This window comes from Eutrigla gurnardus, assembly GCF_963514095.1.
Source record: "Eutrigla gurnardus genome assembly, chromosome: 9".
Classification (NCBI taxonomy): Eukaryota; Metazoa; Chordata; class Actinopteri; order Perciformes; family Triglidae; genus Eutrigla; species Eutrigla gurnardus.
Genome location: NC_139923.1, coordinates 20,980,106 through 20,999,366, shown reverse-complemented (window position 1 = coordinate 20,999,366; position 19,261 = coordinate 20,980,106). Strand labels below are relative to the sequence as shown.

The window sequence follows — 19,261 nt, the reverse complement described above, 5'->3', positions numbered from 1 at the left end:
TTGAGCAAGACTTCCATCTGAGGGGAATAATTAAGGCAGCGGGGGGGAAGCGGTTTGTTTATGGGTGAGGAAAGTCAATATGGCTGTTATAATAGTTATAATAAAATACACGTGTCTCTTAGTGTAATGTGTCTGTTAGGTTTTTTTTTTTTTTCCCGCCCCCTTGTGTGTATTTGTGTGCGTGACGTCGGCAGGGCTCGAGACAGCAGAGTGGAGGCAGTAGATAAGATAAGTGCTCTTTATTTCTGACAGAGTCATTTAGCTGTGGATGAAGAGAAGAGAGGAGGAGAGGACAGGGAGGAGAGAGTTATAGTTATGGAGCTGTCGGAGGTTCGGGAGCGTTGAATAAAATGAGGTCCGGAGGAGCAGAGGGAAACAAAGGTGGAGAGGGAGAGACGGGGAGGCGTCGACGTGACCTTGCAGTCACAGAAACAGACAGATGAGGGAAGAGAGCCTGTTTCCTCTAAATCATGTGCTGTTTTTGTTTTTTTTTCCCACACTGTAACTCAGTTAACATGTCAGCCCACAGGCCACTTGCTATATCTCCCTTCTCCTCAGCTCACATCTCTGAATCACTGTCTTCCTTGCTGTTATTGCCCTCAATGACTGAGGATGCTCCTGTGTTTGAGCTATTAATTGTACCACACACACACACACACACACACACACACACACACACACACACACACACACAAACAAACACACACAAACACACACAGCGTTATAGAGAGTGTTTCTTTGTCATACATTTGCTTGTATTGAGGCATCAGACTGTCATGGACTTCCTGTCTCTGATGCCGTTTTCTTCTCTCCCCTTCTGTTTCTTGTATAAAGAAAAAGTATTTATTTTCATTTATCAAAGCCTTTTACCCCTGAGAGGGAGAAAATATTGCACTGTCTGCAATACTGTGTGTGTGTGTGTGTGTGTGTGTGTGTGTGTGTGTGTGTGTGTGTGTGTGTGTGTGTGTGTGTGTGTGTGTGTGTGTGTGTGTGTGTGTGTGTGTGTGTGTGTGTGTGTGTGTGTGTCAGGGGGGATGTGGAGCAACGCCGAGGGTTATTATGAAGAGACTGAGATGCGACAGGAGATTCCTCTGATTGGGAATAAAATACCATCTTATCTATTTAAATAAACCCCACTGCAACGTCATCAACACACAAACACACACGGAGACATATAAACACTATAAATAAGCGAGCATATATAGAACGACACAAGAAAGTAAAGACGTTCACTGAATCACACACACGCATACAAAAAAAAAAAAAAACTGCAGAAGCCGGCAAATCTATGCATGTAAACAAACACAAGAGCAAATTCACAAAGGGATTTGTAGTAATTAAATTGCAATGATCGCCCTATTTTAGCTTTCACTTTGAAGATGAAAATATAGTGAGGAAAAACAGTCCTAATAGAACATGAAAAGAACATCTAATTATTCAAAGGAGAGTCGTTACTGTAGGAAAACAAAATAAACAAATAAAAATGGTTCATGCAGTCAGCAGAATAATGTAGAGAATAAAAAAAAAACCTAAAAAAAACATCCTATACTTTGATTTTGAATGGTAACCGGCGAGCTGCGCTGTGATAAACCAATCAGTTGTGATCATCCTGGCCTCCGACGCTGACCTGCTGACCTTTGACCTCTGGCCGACCAGAAGAGCAGAACCTGTACTTGACCTGTGACCTTGTGGCATCTTTAATAACCAGCTCACCTCCGCATGCAGTAACGCGCAACTGTGCATATGTCAATAAGACAAGAGACACGCAAAAGATGGATGCAGCCCAGCCGTGTGTGTCTGTGTGTGTGTGTGTGTGTGTGTGTGTGTGTGTGTGTGTGTGTGTGTGTGTGTGTGTGTGTGTGTGTGTGTGTGTGTGTGTGTGTGTGTGTGTGACAGTAATAGTGAGAAGGGATAACAGTGATGTATGTTGGTCCTGAGTTTGCAGATGTTCACCCCAGGTGGTCTGACGCTAATAACATTCCACTTTTTACAGGCCCTTTAATTCACTCAAGATAAAGTCACATAAAATATACATTATGGAAGAGAGTGATGAACTCATCGGCACCATCGAAACGCAAAAACACAGCATCAGAATTTGGGTTTATAAATGCGCTTTCATTTAAATTTTGACATTTTTTTCCGCATGCACTTTTTACACTAAAGTGCTGACGTGAGGGTGTAATTAGAGAGTCCTGGACGTTGTGGTGTCTGTAGTCTATTTATTGCGACGTTGCTGTGTGACTTTTGTGATCCTTTGTTTTCATATATTTAATGCATCTCCTGTATAAATCATAATCATCGGTTCGTACAACCAGGACAAATGTGAGCATGTTTGCCCCGCTCTCCCCCGTTTGCGCCTCCTCCCTGTCTACCACTTTCTCTCCCCACATGTGTATCAACCTTGACTCAGGAGAGAGAGAGAGAGAGAGAGAGAGAGAGACAGCACCCTTCCTATATACATCACATGCAGTTCAAGAAGAAAAGAGATTTGGAGGCTCTCAGTCTCTACTACTCCTTCTGTGTCACTTTATGAGTGTCTGTGACCTTACTGACCATAATGATAAAGTACAGAAAAAATAATTGTACAAAGCAACATTTTCACCCCACACATCCACTCACAGTCACAGTGTTGACTTTGTATTTTGGTGCAGTCAATGTGTACACAAGTTATTTCCCCCCCCCAGAATAGCTGCTCCAGTCGCAGACATTCACTCTCCTAATTATGGTACCGGTAAGACAGCAGGGTCCTACATTAGTACACACACAAACATTCAGCTGTAAATCTAAAATATAGTGACTCTTTAGACGCCAAATGCCCCCTGAAACACGTACAGAGTCACTACTGATTCCTAATCTTTCCTCATCATATTCTCTTTGCAGCAGGAAACCCGACTGGCTCAACTTCTCTCAATGGTCTCATTGTGAAGACGCCTTTAGTCACTTAGCGACCGCTGTCTTTAGTGAATGAGCGTTCAGACTGTAGGAAAAGAACCCACAGCTTGTCTCCGTCCCACTCCGCTCGCCTCATCTTCTTTCAGCCCATTAAAAGCGTTTTCTTCTTTTCCTTTTTTTCCCCATGAATCTTTAATCAGCCTTTTCCAAGCGAGTGGGCAGGCCGAGACACTGCAGAGCACTGACCTGCTAAGACACACGTTCTGATGTTACTCCTATACAGCCAGGATCCACACCTAGGACCTCTCTTAGACTTGTGTCTGATACGCAACTGAAGCTCACATTTATGTGCTATTTCTCAATGTCAACGCCAGCAGGTCAGAAAGACAAGGAAAGAAAAGAGAGTTAAAAACGCTGTATTTCTATATCTACATTCCAACGGGAATAAACAATGCTGTTGATTAAATTCCAGCATTGTTTGGTGTCTGGAAAAGCTGCATGTGGAGCCATCAGTGTGTTTGCTCTCCTGTTTAGACTGAGAGGAAATCCATCAGCAGGAGCCCAAGAGCCAAAGTGAAGTGTAGGTTTTGTATGAATGGTCGCTGCATCTCTTTCTTTGTCGTGACACAAATGCATTTGCTTGTGCGGGTGCACTCAGCTGCACATATGAACACACACACACACACACACACACACACACACACACACACACACACACACACACACACACACACACACACACACACACACACACACACACACACCTCCAACAGTAAATAAAGCAGCGCAGTCAGGTCACAATCACAGTAAACCACACAAACGACTACCATCTGTCTCTTTGTCTCTGCCTGTAGGAGTCAATGAGCCTCGCTGGCAACAGTTCATCCTACACTGCCCAAACAAAATAACATCCAGTGTCATGGTTTAAAAAAAAAAAATATGAAAGAATATAATATCTGTGAAGGAGTTCCGGCAATTCATTATTCCTCTCCCCCTCTCTTATCACTCTCCCGTTTCCTCTTTGCCCAACTCGCTCCCTCCTTCTCTTCCTGTAAATGAGTGATTTATCAGCCTTAATTGCTGGCAGTGGTTCATGTGGTCATGTGACCGCAACATGACAGCATGTGATAAATACACTCTGAAAATTAAACCCCTGCTTTGCAAACAGAAACACTCGCATGGCATCTGCAGAGCGGCGGTGTGTTTCGGATGCTGGAGGAAAAAAAAAAAAAAAGAAAAGGAAAAAAGAATTGGCCTAATAAAAGCTTTAAAAAAACAAAATCTCAGCTCACGATGTGCTTTAAAAGCAAAATGTTGTCGTAATAAAAGACATTTATCAAAGTGAAGCAAAGGGCAAAAGGGAGAAATGTACAATCAATAATGATAGACCAAGGAAATCTATTATTATAAGATGTTTCACAACGGTGCCCTGTAAACACTGAATGCTCACACACACACACACACACACACACACACACACACACACACACACACACACACACACACACACACACACACACACACACACACACACACACACACACACACACAATCACAGAGAATCCATCAGTGTAGCTCACATGTGTTTCCTCCTCACAGCGTTGGCTGCAGGAAGCTGACTGAAGGGCCTGCAGAGCTCAGTTCATGCATCTTATTGTTACACGGAGCCGGTTCTCAACCACTGACCTTTTTATTCTCCGCGCTATACATTGTTAAAATAATGTATGAGGTGTCTCAGCCAAAGCCACTTCATTGTGTTACACAACAGAGGTGTGTGTGTGTGTGTGTGTGTGTGTGTGTGTGTGTGTGTGTGTGTGTGTGGCTTACATTGAATTGTGGGAAAAATACTGAATGCACGTTTTAAGTAAGGAGACTGAAGCATTTTAAAAATATTATCTGTGTGTGTGTGTAGTTACATGTAACCGGATAGATTTAAGCATCGTTTTGCATGTCTCGGCTGATGAAAGTAGATTTGCATCATCACTAGTTACATTCTGGCGACATCCTTGTGTTCCTTGTTTATAGACCGGCAGTAAAGCACATTTATGGCCGCTGTCATGTGACAAATGCTTTTTCTTAATGTAAAGTCGTCGGTTTTGCGGGTTCAAAACATGTACTGAAATTAAACGAAACCAAATTAAAAATAGAAATGTAGAGGCAACACGATGAAAATAAGAAGCAAAATATAACATAAGTTGATCCTTTTGAGTAGATTTAATTTGGGCCTGTATTTAAATAAAATAAATAATCTGTTTTGCTCCGCAGCAGCTTGATTATTTAAAAGAGTAAAAATGTAAGTTGATGAAGCTTAGGTCAGATTTTGACGACACAAAGAGACGTTTATGATGCAGATGAACCTGTCGAACAAAAATAATACAATTGAACGTGTTTCATCCAGTTAAAACTCATTTTATATTTTAGCGAGAAAACATTTTTTCTCGTCTTTTCCGCAACAATAATTAACTCCCCTCCAAAAGAAAAACGCTTACTGTGAATATTTAAATTGCAATCCATTAATGAGCTACTTAGACTCAAACCTGATCTCTGTTTTATTGTCTCTATAAGCTCATATAAATACAATTTTTCCATAGTGTTGTGCGGTGTGATCCGCCACCATTTTGCTGCCACGCTAATCTCTTTTTCTAATGAAACACGGAACGACGGAGGCAGACAGAGAGGAGGGACGGAGGCAGACAGTAGATAGAGAAGCGTGGAGCCAATCTTACTGCCTACCTGACAGACTGTCTGTCTACCTGCAGCATGTTCCACATTTGACCTCTGCAGGAGTCGCACTAATAATGGGACAAGATGATTTCACAGTTTGGATGACAACAGAAGCATCTATTGGGAGACCAAGTGTGTGCGCTCATGGATGGTATATTTTTTGCAGGTTTGCATTTTGCATATATGAATGCTCGTGTATAAACAGGTAAAAAAAGAAGGGTGGGGGAGGACAGTAGAGTGACTCCAGCACCTCTGCGCCTTCCCTTCCTCCTCCTTGTTTATTTGTCTGTATTAGTTAGCTCCTTCTCAGCACTTAAAATTAATGTCATCCAGCAGAAAATAGAGGCAGAAAGCTCAAATTCAGCACTTTCCCAGCAGCCCGGTTATTTATCAAGCTAACAAGGAGAAGATGCATCCCGTTTCAGCCGGGGCCCAGGAAATATGTGCCATTAAAGCCCAGAGCTAGTGTTTGAGAGCCAGGGAATAAAAGTGAGGGTGTCAGGGAGACGGGATGGACGGCGTCCCCGGCAATACGGATGCAGAGAGACCGGCGGACACATTTATACAAGGGACAATAGATGCACTCGAGTAGATACATGAAAAATGAGAGGAAACACACACACACACACACACTCTGTCCACCAAGGGCGCAGCCACAATACATATTCTGCATGTGCTGCATGTGTGTACGTGGAGTGCTTATTCGCTGGTGGCTATAAAAGACGACCCTTTAGGGGATACAGAAGACATAGTTTGGAGCTTTGAATAAATCATGTGCTGCCAGAGTGAGCTTAGCGCTAATTTTCTCTTTAGGAGCCGGGTGTTGAAACACGTCCCGAGGACTGTTAGTATTGTGCCGTGTTAACATCTCTATAGTATCAGGAGCTAGCGCCGGAGTGTTGGAATTCAATTAGACACCGGGTGCAACGCTAAGCAGCTAGCATCGGGGCAGTCACCGCAGGGAAGGGAGAGGAGGGCACGGTGACGCCAGGGTAGCAAGGGAGGAGTGCAGGTGTGTGTTTGTGAGTGTGTGTGTGTGTGTAAGTGTGTGTGAGTGAGGGGAAGGAGGCTGCAGGCGAGAGGAAGGCCCTGGGCGGCTGGCTGCCGCGATGCAGGGGAATACATTATCTCACACTAACCTCCGGCTCATCACAAGTTCCTCTCTCAATCATGCTGTGAGCACACAGTCACAACCTGAGGACAACAGTGGCTCTGAGGCTCACACACACACACACACACACACGGTGCTAACAGCTTTACAACTAATTATGTTTGAATAAAACAACACAATCCAGGCTAAAACAACCGAAATATCAGAGAGAAAATTGTGTATTAACATAAGTTGAAAAGTGGAGCGCGTTGATGTTTAGAGGTTTGGCTCGAGGGTGCAGCTTTCTCCTCAAGTATCATCTACTCTGTGGGTTGGAAGGAAGTAAAAACACATAACACGTTTTCAAAAACAATCCGTACCTAAACACAGTTGTTCTGTGTTCGGTTTGTGTGTCTTTACAACCGCAGTGAAATCTTTTTTCCCCTTTTCTCTTATTTCTAATCCGGAGCCCAGTTCTACTTCCACGTTCTCTCCTTCTCTTCATACCAGGCCGAATAATGAGCAGACATCCTGTTCATATCCTCCATGTCATTTGGATTTTCTGGATTGAGGGATGATGTCTGTGTTGCTATCGAGACCGAACCAGTGTAACGAGTCTCACACCGAGCAGCGAGTGGTTATATATATCCCAGGCAGTAAATGGAAAGTGAAGTGTGTCAAACTGTGGATGGAGCAAATCCTTGTCGCTGCAGAGCACAAAAAGCGCCGCAGTGACTTATAAGTGACGACGTTTGAATTAAGGGGTCGGCAATTTATTGTTAATCTGAAATCACATCGTGAACTTTGGTATCGGAAACCATGATATACAGTACGGTTTAGTGGACTACATCGACGCTATTTTTCGTCAGATTTTTGTGGGAAATTGAAACGACTCCAGTTTAATTCTCGTTAAGTCTAAAAAGATGAACGTTAACCTAAACAGATATCATGATATGCATTAAACACAATCTTCTGCCTCGTTGATGTTTATATTTCTCGTGAACAGCCAGCCGTGTTGGAGGCTTTCATGTTAACCCTCATTTAAAGCTTATGCTCTCTCTTACTTCCTCCCTTCCTCACATGATGTGTCTGCATGCATGCGTCCTCTCTGCTCTGCTGTGTCTACAAAAGCCTGACCTGCCTGCTGTCAGCCATAGAGGCACCTTGCATCCCCCCCCTTCCTCCCCGAGTAGGCGACTCACCCCGTCAATGCGAGGGGTAGGAGTGTATGAGGGGTGGGAGGAGGTGGGGGAGGGATGACGGGGGATAACTGGGGGCGAGTGAGGGTTGGTGGGATGTGCAGAGGGAAGAATCGTGGAGGGTGGGGGCTGGGTGGGTGGGGGCTCTGAAGATTCCTCTGATGTGCCCTCTCCACTCCCCTGCTTGTGACCTCGGAGCTCCTGACAGCCAGAAAGTGCTGAAGCATGCAGGTGTCCTAACGTTGCAGCCACACACACACACACACACACACACACACACAGACACACACACACACACACACACACACGCCCAGACGCAGGTGTCCCACCACAGCAGCCTGCATTCTGTCATTTTTTTTAAAAACTCTTTTATCGCCTCATTCCTCACTTCTATCAATACGTCACCATCGTGCATTCTGCTGTCTATTTATAATTGGTCAACAGTATGAAAGATGGACAGCGACGACGTGCACGGGGATCACGTGCGCATCACAATGCTGAGCACATGAGGAAAGTAGAGTATGCTGTCTGCTGCACAGTAAAATTAGCCGATGCTGATGCTGTAGTTTCCTCTGTCCAGCCTCTCCGCTGTACAGTGTAAAACCTGAAGTGTCCAGAAAGTGTCCTGTGTGTGTGTGTGTGTGTGTGTGTGTGTGTGGGAGGGGGGGTCGGGTTAGAGAGTTGTATTACAGTGGTGATGAGTCGCCTGGCTGCGAGGCTGATACCTCAGCAGCACCCAGCATTGACCAGGCCTTTAAATAAAGCCTTCGATCCTCCAGCAGCAGAGAAGGTCACAGCCTGCCTCTGGTTACCCTGCCTGTCTGTCTGCATCTACGGCCAGGAGCCCTCCTGCCACGCCTTCCTCCCTCCCTCCCTCCCCCCGCCTCCTCCTCACCTCCTCCTGCTCTCTCACCCTGGCATGAATGTCTACATTTAAATCCAGGTGCCTTCCTGTCCTCAAACGTTAAACGCCGTCCCTAACTTTGCCTCATTTCTTCCATCCTTCCTCTCCATCTATTTCCCAACTGGCAACGTGAGAGTGCAAAAAAAAAACACTAGCCCTCGCTTTCCCCTCGCTCACTCCATCACCCTCCTTCCTCTGCTGTCCCGCCATCCGTCCATCTGCACGTCAGCCAGAAATAAAAAAAACAACGTGCAGTGTTTGCCTCCGCAGAGGGAGCCGAGAGAGTGAAGAGGTCAAAGGGTCAAGACAAAAAAGTTTTGGCCTCCTCCCTTGAGCACTGCGCATGTCACCCTCCTGTCAATCAAGCAGCAAAACCGAGAACTGCATCACATCGCACACAAGCAAAGGTTGACAGAGTGTCTGAAGAGCTAAATATGAAGAGAGGAAATGATCTAATTATGAAACCTTCCCCCGGTGCCGGCTGTGAGCGCTTCCTTATTCAATTAAATTCATATAAACAAGTGTTTTTATGTCACTCGGAGGAAAGACACAACAATCTGACTTTCACATCCGAGGCATTCCAACAATTTATGTCAATGTATACGAACGATGAAAATATCAGACAGCTTCAGATTAACAGCTGTGAATTTCATGAACTTTATATTTACTATTCATATTTCTACTTCACTGACAACTTAAAAAACAAACAAACATTTTTTAAAGATTATGTGCAAAATCTCAAATGTTTAAATCTAAATGGGACCTTTTGGGTATACACTTGAATCAAACAGATCAATACTAAGTAAGTCATTATGTGTATAACTCAAAATTCTTTAAATAGAAATTAAAATAGAAATCTATAAAATACCCAAATGAATTCTGACAACGTCTTTGTAACATGCAGCAGTCATGACATCATCAGACTTTTGATTCAGCTTATTCATATTTATTCTAATACATTTTAGTTTGAAATATTCTAACAATGTAAATTTCTTAAATGAATTTGTGTTGTAAAGTAAAGGCGTGTTGAAGATTAAACAGGTTACCTCAGTCCAGGGTGGCGGAACGGAGAAGTCACAGCTTCCAATCACAGATGGAGGAATTTTCTTGACGTCCTGCAAAGACAGGAAACAGAAATTTATTATAAAAAAGTGTGATCCGACAACACGGGCAAAATCTGCTGCAGACATAACTTTGAACATGAAGTCATGCTTTTTGGCTCCAAAATAGAACGTGAATTTAAAGATTGTGACGTGATGGAGAGAGCAAAGATTGCATTGCGGCGGACAGAGAGTAATATCAGGGCTTTAAACACCAAAACAACTTTAACATTTGTGACATTAATTTCTTTTTTCAAGTTGATCTATGAGTTGAATTAATTCAATACTCCCACGCAATTTGGAATTTTTTTGAATAAATATCAAATATTTAAATTTAACGCAAACAATTTAGATCAACAGTGTGAAACAATTCAGAATAATCATATACCAACTTCTAAATAAAATCATTGAAATATTCTAACCGGCAGATATCAATTATTAAATTTGAAGGCTTAGATTTGTGTTTTTTTATTTGCCTGCCTCATAAATACATTTAATATACCTAATTGTCCAAGACATGGATACAGATGCACATGCACGCTTCCAAGTGTGCACACACACACGCACACACACACACACACACACACATACACACATGCATGCATTGCACAGTAAGTAAGGGCAAAAGTATATCTGAAATATTGCTATTAAGTTATGATAATGATTAATAATACCCCGTAATTCTATAACCACCCAATCCTTAATAAGAACATTTTTAATTTTAAGAGCATTATTTAATATAATTAAACAAAAATATTGTGAAATATTCCTTTTTAAATGACTGAAATGAATCCAGCAGCCCGCCGGTTTGTCCATGTCATCATTGGTTTGGCCTGTATGCATGTGGGACAGTAAGGCATTCACACATCTGTGTGCGGATGTAACGTGTGCACACATGTTCGTGTTACCGTGTAGAACATCGCCGATAAAGAAAACCTGCGTTAAAAACCCGATGACGAATCATCCTGAAAAAGCACTTCGCCGAGCCTCAGTAGAACGAAACGAAGCGAACGAGCGACAAAGTATATTAATGCCCCCCACAATCCATCTTTAAGCAACAATGGGAGCCATTCATTTCCCTGTAATCCGATTCACACTGGGGCCAAATGGACTCTGACCCATTCAGCTACATAGGAGCTCCCAGTGACAGACCTACAGGGGAGAACAGTCTGCCTGAAAGAAGCCTCTGGAACATCAACATGGAGAGGCCCGACTCAGATGTACGAGCATTTACAGCTTCAGCCACATGGAGATCAATCTGCACATAACCTATAGGTGAAGACAAACAAAGAGCTTGATAAACACACAGCCAGGCACACACACACGTCTACGCCATGTACACTGCTCAAACACACACACACACACACACACACACACACATACAGGTGACGTGAGGTCCACGTGCTTCATGGAAGCAGTGTGTGGGGTCAAGGCCTTTCCCAGGTACAAATGAAAGGGAGAGGAGAGACTTTGGAAGAGCTGAACAACACAGTGGGTCACCTTGCCTGGCAAAGAGATCAATGTCTGCTTGACTGGCTGAGAGACAGAGAGACAGAGAGAGAGAGAGAGAGGGGGGGGTATCTGCGGTAGAAGGGTAAATCACCTCTCGCTTCATTGAGATGCAGGTAAAACACACAGGGGTCGGGCTCAGCTCCAGCTCCACCCTGTATAACACCAACTTGTGCACACGCAGACTTAAACATGCACACACACACACACACACACACACACACACACACACACACACACACACACACAGTCGTATAATACACTCAGTTGTCAAACACCCCCCCACCCTCATCACTTCCGCTGCGGTCCAAAACACACCACTGTGCCCTGCAACTCAGCTCGCTGCTGGAAAAACATCAACACGGCAACTCGGCTACATCTATCTGTGAGTCACAATATTGTGATCACATGTAATTAAATCATAATTATCTTTCATCTATTGCCCTTTAGTGATGCATTTCTGAGGAGAGCCCCGAATGCAAATCTGCCGTTTGAATTCTACCGCAACCACCAGACAAAAAACACAAGACACATTACGCGTGCCTACATGCATTCTTCTACAGCCGAGCGTTTACAGTAATCTCAATTCAACACGAGACTATCGGATTGGATTCAGACAATCACATTACTTCCTCTCTGCCCATGCTTCCATTTGCTGGGAAAAGTCACCGTGTAAAGCCAATAACATACATCCAGAGGCGGCAGCCCGAGCCCTCTTCACAGCTGCTGCATTCTTACCACACGTACAGCCGCGACAGGAGGGGACAAGTTAAATTATTAGGGTTTCAAATAGATGACACATTACTCAGGACACTGCAAGACAAAGAGAGGGAGAGAGGGAGAGACAGGCAGAAAGAGAGGGACGTGGGAGAGAAGCTCTGGCATTGCAGGTCTAGATGATGGACGGAGCACAGAGGAACATAAATGCAGCTGATTTAAATCAATTTAAATGTAAATGTTTATCGCGTGGAGTGATGCAGATGCGGATTGAGTGGAAGAGATTGAAATTGTTTCCTCTTTTGAATGCGAATATGTTTTAAACCCTTCGGGAGGGAGGGAGGGGGAGAGAGGGGGGAGGGGGGTGTCATGGGGAAGGGAGTGCTCACTGGGAAGAAAAGAAATGAACATATACACAAAAACTGCTTTGTTACTAAATGGGATATGTGGCTCCAATTGTTACAAAAATACATTTTTTATTGACAAAAACAAATAGTTTTTTTATCCAGCTATTTTTGACAGGCTTTCATGAAATGATAATAATGGCTTGTATACTGTATTTTATTATTACTGACACCTTGAGGTAAAAAATCTTTTCAGGTAGTGTTTTAAGAAACTGTTTCCTCTCTCTCTCTCCCCCTCCCTCTCCCTCTGTCTCTCAACCATTTTTTTGCGCCTCTTTTGAGTTTTTCTGTGAAAGAAACGGGTCTATTTCTTTTACCTCCATTCATTTTGATTCACTTTTGATTGACACAAAGAGCTGCCAGCCTCGCGGTGCCACGATACAATGACTCATTCCTATAGATTTAATGCACTCAGTTAAAGCACATATACACCCTTCATCCACAAGGTCAAATAAAAGACAATGCCGGCTGGTTATTGAGCACTCACACAAATAGACACTAAAAAGTGCGCACATCCTTTGTCCTATTAATTCTGAGGCATTAAAGCGAAGCACTTGATGATGATTCAAATGTCAATACTGATAAATTTCAAAGTGATTTCCCATAGTTGACCCGAAAGAGAGAGTCTGATATTGTGACAGCAGACAACTACATTATCTTTAATAACCTAATCATCGGACGGACTGCAAATGATCACAGTGCAGAAGTCAATACAGTGGGCCGGAGAATGGAGTTACAGTTCATATTGTGAGATTAATAATGCGGCGTGTCTGTGTGTGTGCACGCTTTCTCATCCTGCACAAATGAACGAGGGGAGGCGAAAAAAAGGCAGGAAAGAAGCAGCGAATATGAAAGAGTGTTGAGAAATGAGGAGGCAGCGCTGAAATATTGTTTCCTGTGCCGTCTGTCCTCCTTCAACACAGGAAGTGAATCAGTGCTACTGAGTCCTCCTGCCCCTCGTTGTGTCTACAAGTCACACACACACACACACACAAGCAGAAAGCATCCCACACAATTTCCACCCCTTCTGTGATCAGCACTTTTCCACTTTATCATTCTTCCATATTGAATAACGGAGCAGCAAACACTGGAAACCTGCACAACCATTACAGAAAGCAGACCTCCTGTCTGCCGCGTTACAGTCCAGGTAAGACCGTCCTCAGCCAAATCCTGAGACTCCACGGGGGAAAAAAACTCTGCCTCACAAGAGGAGAGGGGCGCCGTGAAAAGAAGTATAGCATCTCCAGTCCTAGGTTATAACACAAATGTAATTAAATAGCACACTATACTGACCTAATCAGATAGGAAAGCCATAAATTAGTGGACACATGCTCACTAAAAGGCCCTCTCCTCTCAGCTAGGACGCATCTCTGATCGTTTATCATCTGAAAGGAGCAGGAAGGCAGCCAGCATCTCTCTCTCCCTCTCTCTCTCTGTCTATGTATGGCTCTCTTTATCCCTCTTGCTCGATCTCTGTCTCTCACTCACTTTTAATCACAGAAAAAATCATTCCTCCAGGCATGAGAGGATCATGCTCTCCCATCTTGTCCCTCACTCTTGGCTTTCATGGCGACTAATGTGAGCCAGGTGAGTGTGTGTACTGTGTGAGTGTGTGTGTGTGTGTGTGTGTGTGTGTGTGAGTGTGTGTGTGAGAGCGAGAGAGAGAGAGAGAGAGAGAGTAGGAGACACACTGTTGTACAGGTGAGACTCGGGGACAATACAGACTCTGTCTTTGTCTTCATTCAGACACGTCACTGCTGTGGTGCATTTTAAAGTTTCCGTGAGCTGAACACACACACACACACACACACCTACACATACACACACACACACACACACACACACACACACACACACACGTTTGAAAAAAACAATACAACTCCTTATGTTTGTACACACAACGCATGCAAGCACTCAGACTGGCAAAGGTCCTGCAGTGAGAATATCCCTCCTACACACACACACACACACACACACACACACACACACACACACCGTGTGAGTGGTGGCGGTGACCTTGCATGGCAGCCTAACCCAGACCCCGTGTAGCTTTTATCTGAGCCACTGTGCTCTTTAGGATGCACCGGGTTCATCAGTCCGTCCAGAGCTGAGACGGTTTGAACCCACTGGAGCTGTCAGTCGCCTCCAAACCAAATTACCAATTACTGCCTCCTGTAGCTTTTCTTTCTTTCTTTCTTTTTTACTCTTATCAGCATTTTTTTATTATTATGTCAGAGTCAGATAAAGGATCTTCAGACTGAAGCGAAAGTGTTGGATTGCCTAAATACCTCACGTGTCATAATTGCGAAAAAGAATGCAGGCAAGCATCGTTTAGTCTAACTAGAAAATTTAATTTTTTTTCACCACAGTTTTATTAGAAAGGGTTTGTCTGTGTAAAGTTAATTTTCAGACCGAATTATTTTTAGAGAGTCAAAATTCCTATTTTGAATATTTAACGTATTTGAGTGGAACCGTATATTTGATCAGGTTTGTCATCGAGACCTTTGTCTCCCGTCGACTCTCCATGAAACTTTCCACTCACGATATTCAACAAGTGGACAGCTACCGAGTAAAAAGTGCAAGTTTACTCTAAAATCAATGATTAACTCAGCCTGTTTTCGGGCAGCTGCAGCACAAGTCTCAGGCCCCGAGGCGAAAATGATCGTGTATATAATTCTATTAGAAATACTGAGCATTGTGCTCTGAGTCTCCCGCGTTATTTCTAAAGAGAAATTAAAGTCTTTAATTACGCAACAGGTGAAGATCGTCCTTTTATTTCTCGAGAAGAGAGAAGAAAAAGAACAATATTTAAATCATATTTCGGTGTGTATTTTTGAAGGTGTGATAAGAATAAAAAAAAAACATCATATTGAGTGAAAGTATTGATGACTACACGCGTTTCATTAGAGCACGACTCGATCCTGGAGCTGTTATAATTACGCGCCTTGTGCGCAACATCTGCGTCGCCTTCAGCCCAAACCAGTGTTCGGACAGATGTTTACGTTATCTCAGTGACATTTGTGAGTGACGTTTCCCTCTCCGCCGGTTCAGACCGAGAGGAGATTAGAGAGTGTGTGACGTGTCGCCTCAGACACATAGTGACAAACAATATGCAAATCCAAATAGAACAAAAAATAAACATTTTCAGGAGAATTTCTTTTCCATTCGTGAAGGTTTATTCATGAATGGTATATTTATTAAATTCCATTTTTTTAAAGAATGAGCTCGACGTCTGACAGTCAGCTGTGCTGTCCAGAAGATGCATTTTTTTTTACTGTTTAATCACAAAAAGACGTTTGATGCTTTGCTGATTTTCCCACAGCACCGGGAGAACAATATCATTTCCATGCCCAAACAGTTCAGTTTATTTACCGAATCACCCCCATAGGGTTCTGGATCAACTCAATTAAGTTCCTTAGATGGAAGGAAAACACATTAACAACCAAATTCAGAAAGGACAGATCATTTGTTGCAACAATTTTGCGTGACAGTGAAGTCTATTTCCCCCATTTATTTCAGGACATGCGTCGTAATCTGCTTCTGATTTTTTTATTTTATCTTCAGTCCCACTTGTTGATCGCAATAACCTATTTAGTCTTTACATTTGTCAAGTAAAAAATGGAATCGTTTCCACTAAATTTCACTGATACTGCTCATCTTGCTGGTCTGGTGTCTGTGAGTGTAAATCAATATAAAAAAGTTGCTTTATTCCACGATGTGTTTTCCCCTCCACAAGCAGCCCATAAGGGTTCGCGGGGAACTTTTTATGAAAGCAAAGTGACGCATGAATGCACCTGTTCACACTTTTGTTTTTAAACAAATAAATCCCAAAAGGTGATGAGGCTGAACGTCATGGTTGAATACAATCATCATACACAAGTTCACAAAAAAAAAAACAATAAAAGACAAAAAAACAAAGTAAAATCCGTACATGACCAGCATGCAGGCTTCATAAACACGGTTACAGTCTCACATCCATTTCCCCCCCAAACTTCTGCTCCAAGTTTGGATGTGTTTCACATGACAAATAGGATGGATGGGATGAAAATGAGATAATTCATATATAAAAATAAATTGACTTTAAACAAACAAACAAAAACACACCGAAATAAAGCTGCTGTGCCTGAGGATTGTTGCATTTCATAAGAGTAATTTGGGGTGAAGGGATGAGGATGACGAGGCGCACTGAGGGTTCAGCAGACTGTTCATGCAGCGTGTCTGGAGACAAAACCTCGCAACTTGGACCGAAATCCTTTAAAAGAAATTGTGTGGCAACTGAAATCTTATTCAGCCATTTAAACGGGCATATTTTAGCCCATATCATTTAAAAAGTCATAAAACATAAATCAAACCAAAATCCTCACTTTGAAAGAAAATACAGAAAAGTGTAAAAACTATTTTGTCCTCGACTTTAACAAAAACAACTTCAACACAAGCAACCTATCTTTAGCTGCGTGCAAATTCAAAGTGTTTTTTTTTTTTTTTTTTCTCCTCTTTTTTTTTGTGAGTTATTAAAACTTTTTCAGCGCCGAGACTCACATGAAAAACTCCGGGGACGAGGGGTTGTTGTCGCTGCCGGAGCCTCCGTTTTCTCGGAAGCCGGTGCTGATCAGCTTCTCGTATTTCTCCTTGTAGGCGTCCCTCTCCCTGGCCAGCCGGGAGATCTCCTGCTTGAGGTGGTCCACCTGCTGAATGAGTTGCGTCTTCTCGCCCTCCAAGACGTGCCGCTGCTGGACCCGCTTGTACCGGCAGGACTGCGCGTACCCTCTGTTCTTTAGCGTCCTCCTCTTCTGTTTCAGCCGGATCACCTCTTCCTTGCTGACCCCCCGGAGCTGCCGGTTCAATTCCCGCACCGACATGGTCACCAGCTGCTCGTCCGAGAACCGGTCATCCAAGCGCAGGTGCTGGTGGTTCCCCCCCACGCTGCCGCTGGACTGCGACCCGGAGGAGGGATGGTGTGCCCCCGGGTGGTGGTGGTGGTGGTGATGGTGGTGGTGGTGGGGGTTCCCGTTCTGAGCCGCGGCTGCAGCGATGACCGCGGATACCACGGCGGCCGCTGAGCCCATCTCCTCCCCGGCCATAGCGCCTCCTGCCCCGGCTGCGCCGCCGAACTGCTGCCCCCTGGCATAACCGTCGAAGGTCTGGAGCTGGTGACTGCTGCTGATCAGCGCCTCTACGGCGTCCTCCGGGCTAAAGCCCAGAGCCTCGGGGTTCAACTGCTGTTGGTACCCGGTCATCCAGTAGAAATCCTCCAAGTGTCCCTTCTGTTCGCTCCCTGATCCCGGACTGGGCGCCGAGAAGCTTGGCGAGGGGGGAACCGAGCTGCAAGGCGTGCTCATCGGGGTGGAAGATAGGGATCCCCCGGCGACCAGGCGGCTGCACTGGCTGATGCTGCGATCGGGCTCCACCGGCTCCTTTTTCACTTCAAACTTCATCAGATCGAAGTCATTAACATATTCCATGGCCAGGGGACTGGTGGGCAGGTCGGAGTTGCTCATTGCCAGCTCTGATGCCATCCTCTTGCTGTTGACAGTCCTCCAAAGGGGGTGAGGAGCACCTGTCAAAGTGGGCTGCTGAGACACGCACTGAGCCAGCTTGATTTCTTTATTTATTTTCTTCAAAAACCGGAGAAAAAGTGGATTTTCACGCACTAATTGCGCAGCGCGGGTTTTTGGTTTTGTGAGTCGATAAGTTTTTTTTTTTCTTCAGTCTGCGTTGCACAGACGCATTGGAGCAGCGCTGTTTCCTCCCTCTCTCCCAGCGTGCGGGTGTCTGAGCGCCGCTGTCTCTGTTTCTACCATTTAACACTTCATGGCTCCTTTTAGGATTAGTGCGCCAAATTGAGGAGGTTCACGCACGTGTCCGGGCAAATAGTTGCTTTGTAGAGGGGGAGAAAAAAAAAAACTCCACCCTTGGATTGATAGATTTTTTTTTCTAAGGCATCAGTCAGCCGACGAGTTAAAAAGCATTGCTTAGTTTTATAGGCGCCCTGACGTCAGGACTGAAATATGAAATTGACCGAGACTCAGCCAATGAGGAGCTCAGCCTTGGGACGTAATTAGCATAATAGTATAGAAACCCAAAGTTTTCTGAACTGTCCCAACCCATCAGCTGACTGACACGCGAGACTTATTATTCCTTCTTTTGTTTCTTTGCACGCGGAAAAAAAAGAAGGTGAGCGAGTAAAATAAAACAGATTCCGCGGATTGACAGAAGATATCAGATGGTAAATATGCACGTGCATCTTTATAGATTAGAGAGCGGTTACAATTCAACATGTTTGATGTTTTTCCATCATTGTAATCATCATATTAACATATTTAAATTTATTATAGAGTCCAATATTGTTTTTTTTCTTTCAGAAATGTCTGTTGATTATTCAGGATTTCTTAAGGTCTCATTTAGGTGTGTATATATATATATATATATATATATATATATATATATATATATATATATATATATATATATATATATATAATTTATAATGAATAGATCAAGTCTCAGGCATCGCAATCGTTTAAGTGAATCTACCAAATTCAGTTTATCAAAATTAACCTTAACTTTTCTCACGACCGATAGAATAATAACTATATTCCACATATAAACGCAGAATCAGACCACAGAGCGGATCGTTGTGTGTGGAAGGTGGAAGTGTTTGAATGGCATGGCTCCGGTTGAATGGCATTGTTTGGAAACCCAACGTCGCCACCTTTCGGTAG

General features: G+C 43.7%; 1 protein-coding gene across 1 annotated transcript in view; it reads right to left on the bottom strand.

Annotated features, from left to right (window-relative positions):
• Window positions 1-18,457, bottom strand: part of LOC311018880 (transcription factor Maf-like) — a 40,347-nt gene extending 21,890 nt beyond the window's left edge. The window contains exons 1-2 of the mRNA XM_084017967.1: window positions 17,079-18,457; window positions 9,856-9,924 (exon numbers count right to left, since the gene is read on the bottom strand). Coding sequence (XP_083874093.1) covers window positions 9,897-9,924; window positions 17,079-18,055 — 1,005 coding nt within the window. The 5' untranslated portion in view covers window positions 18,056-18,457 and the 3' untranslated portion in view covers window positions 9,856-9,896. The remainder of the gene's footprint in view (window positions 1-9,855; window positions 9,925-17,078) is intronic.
• Window positions 18,458-19,261: the final 804 nt, after the last annotated feature.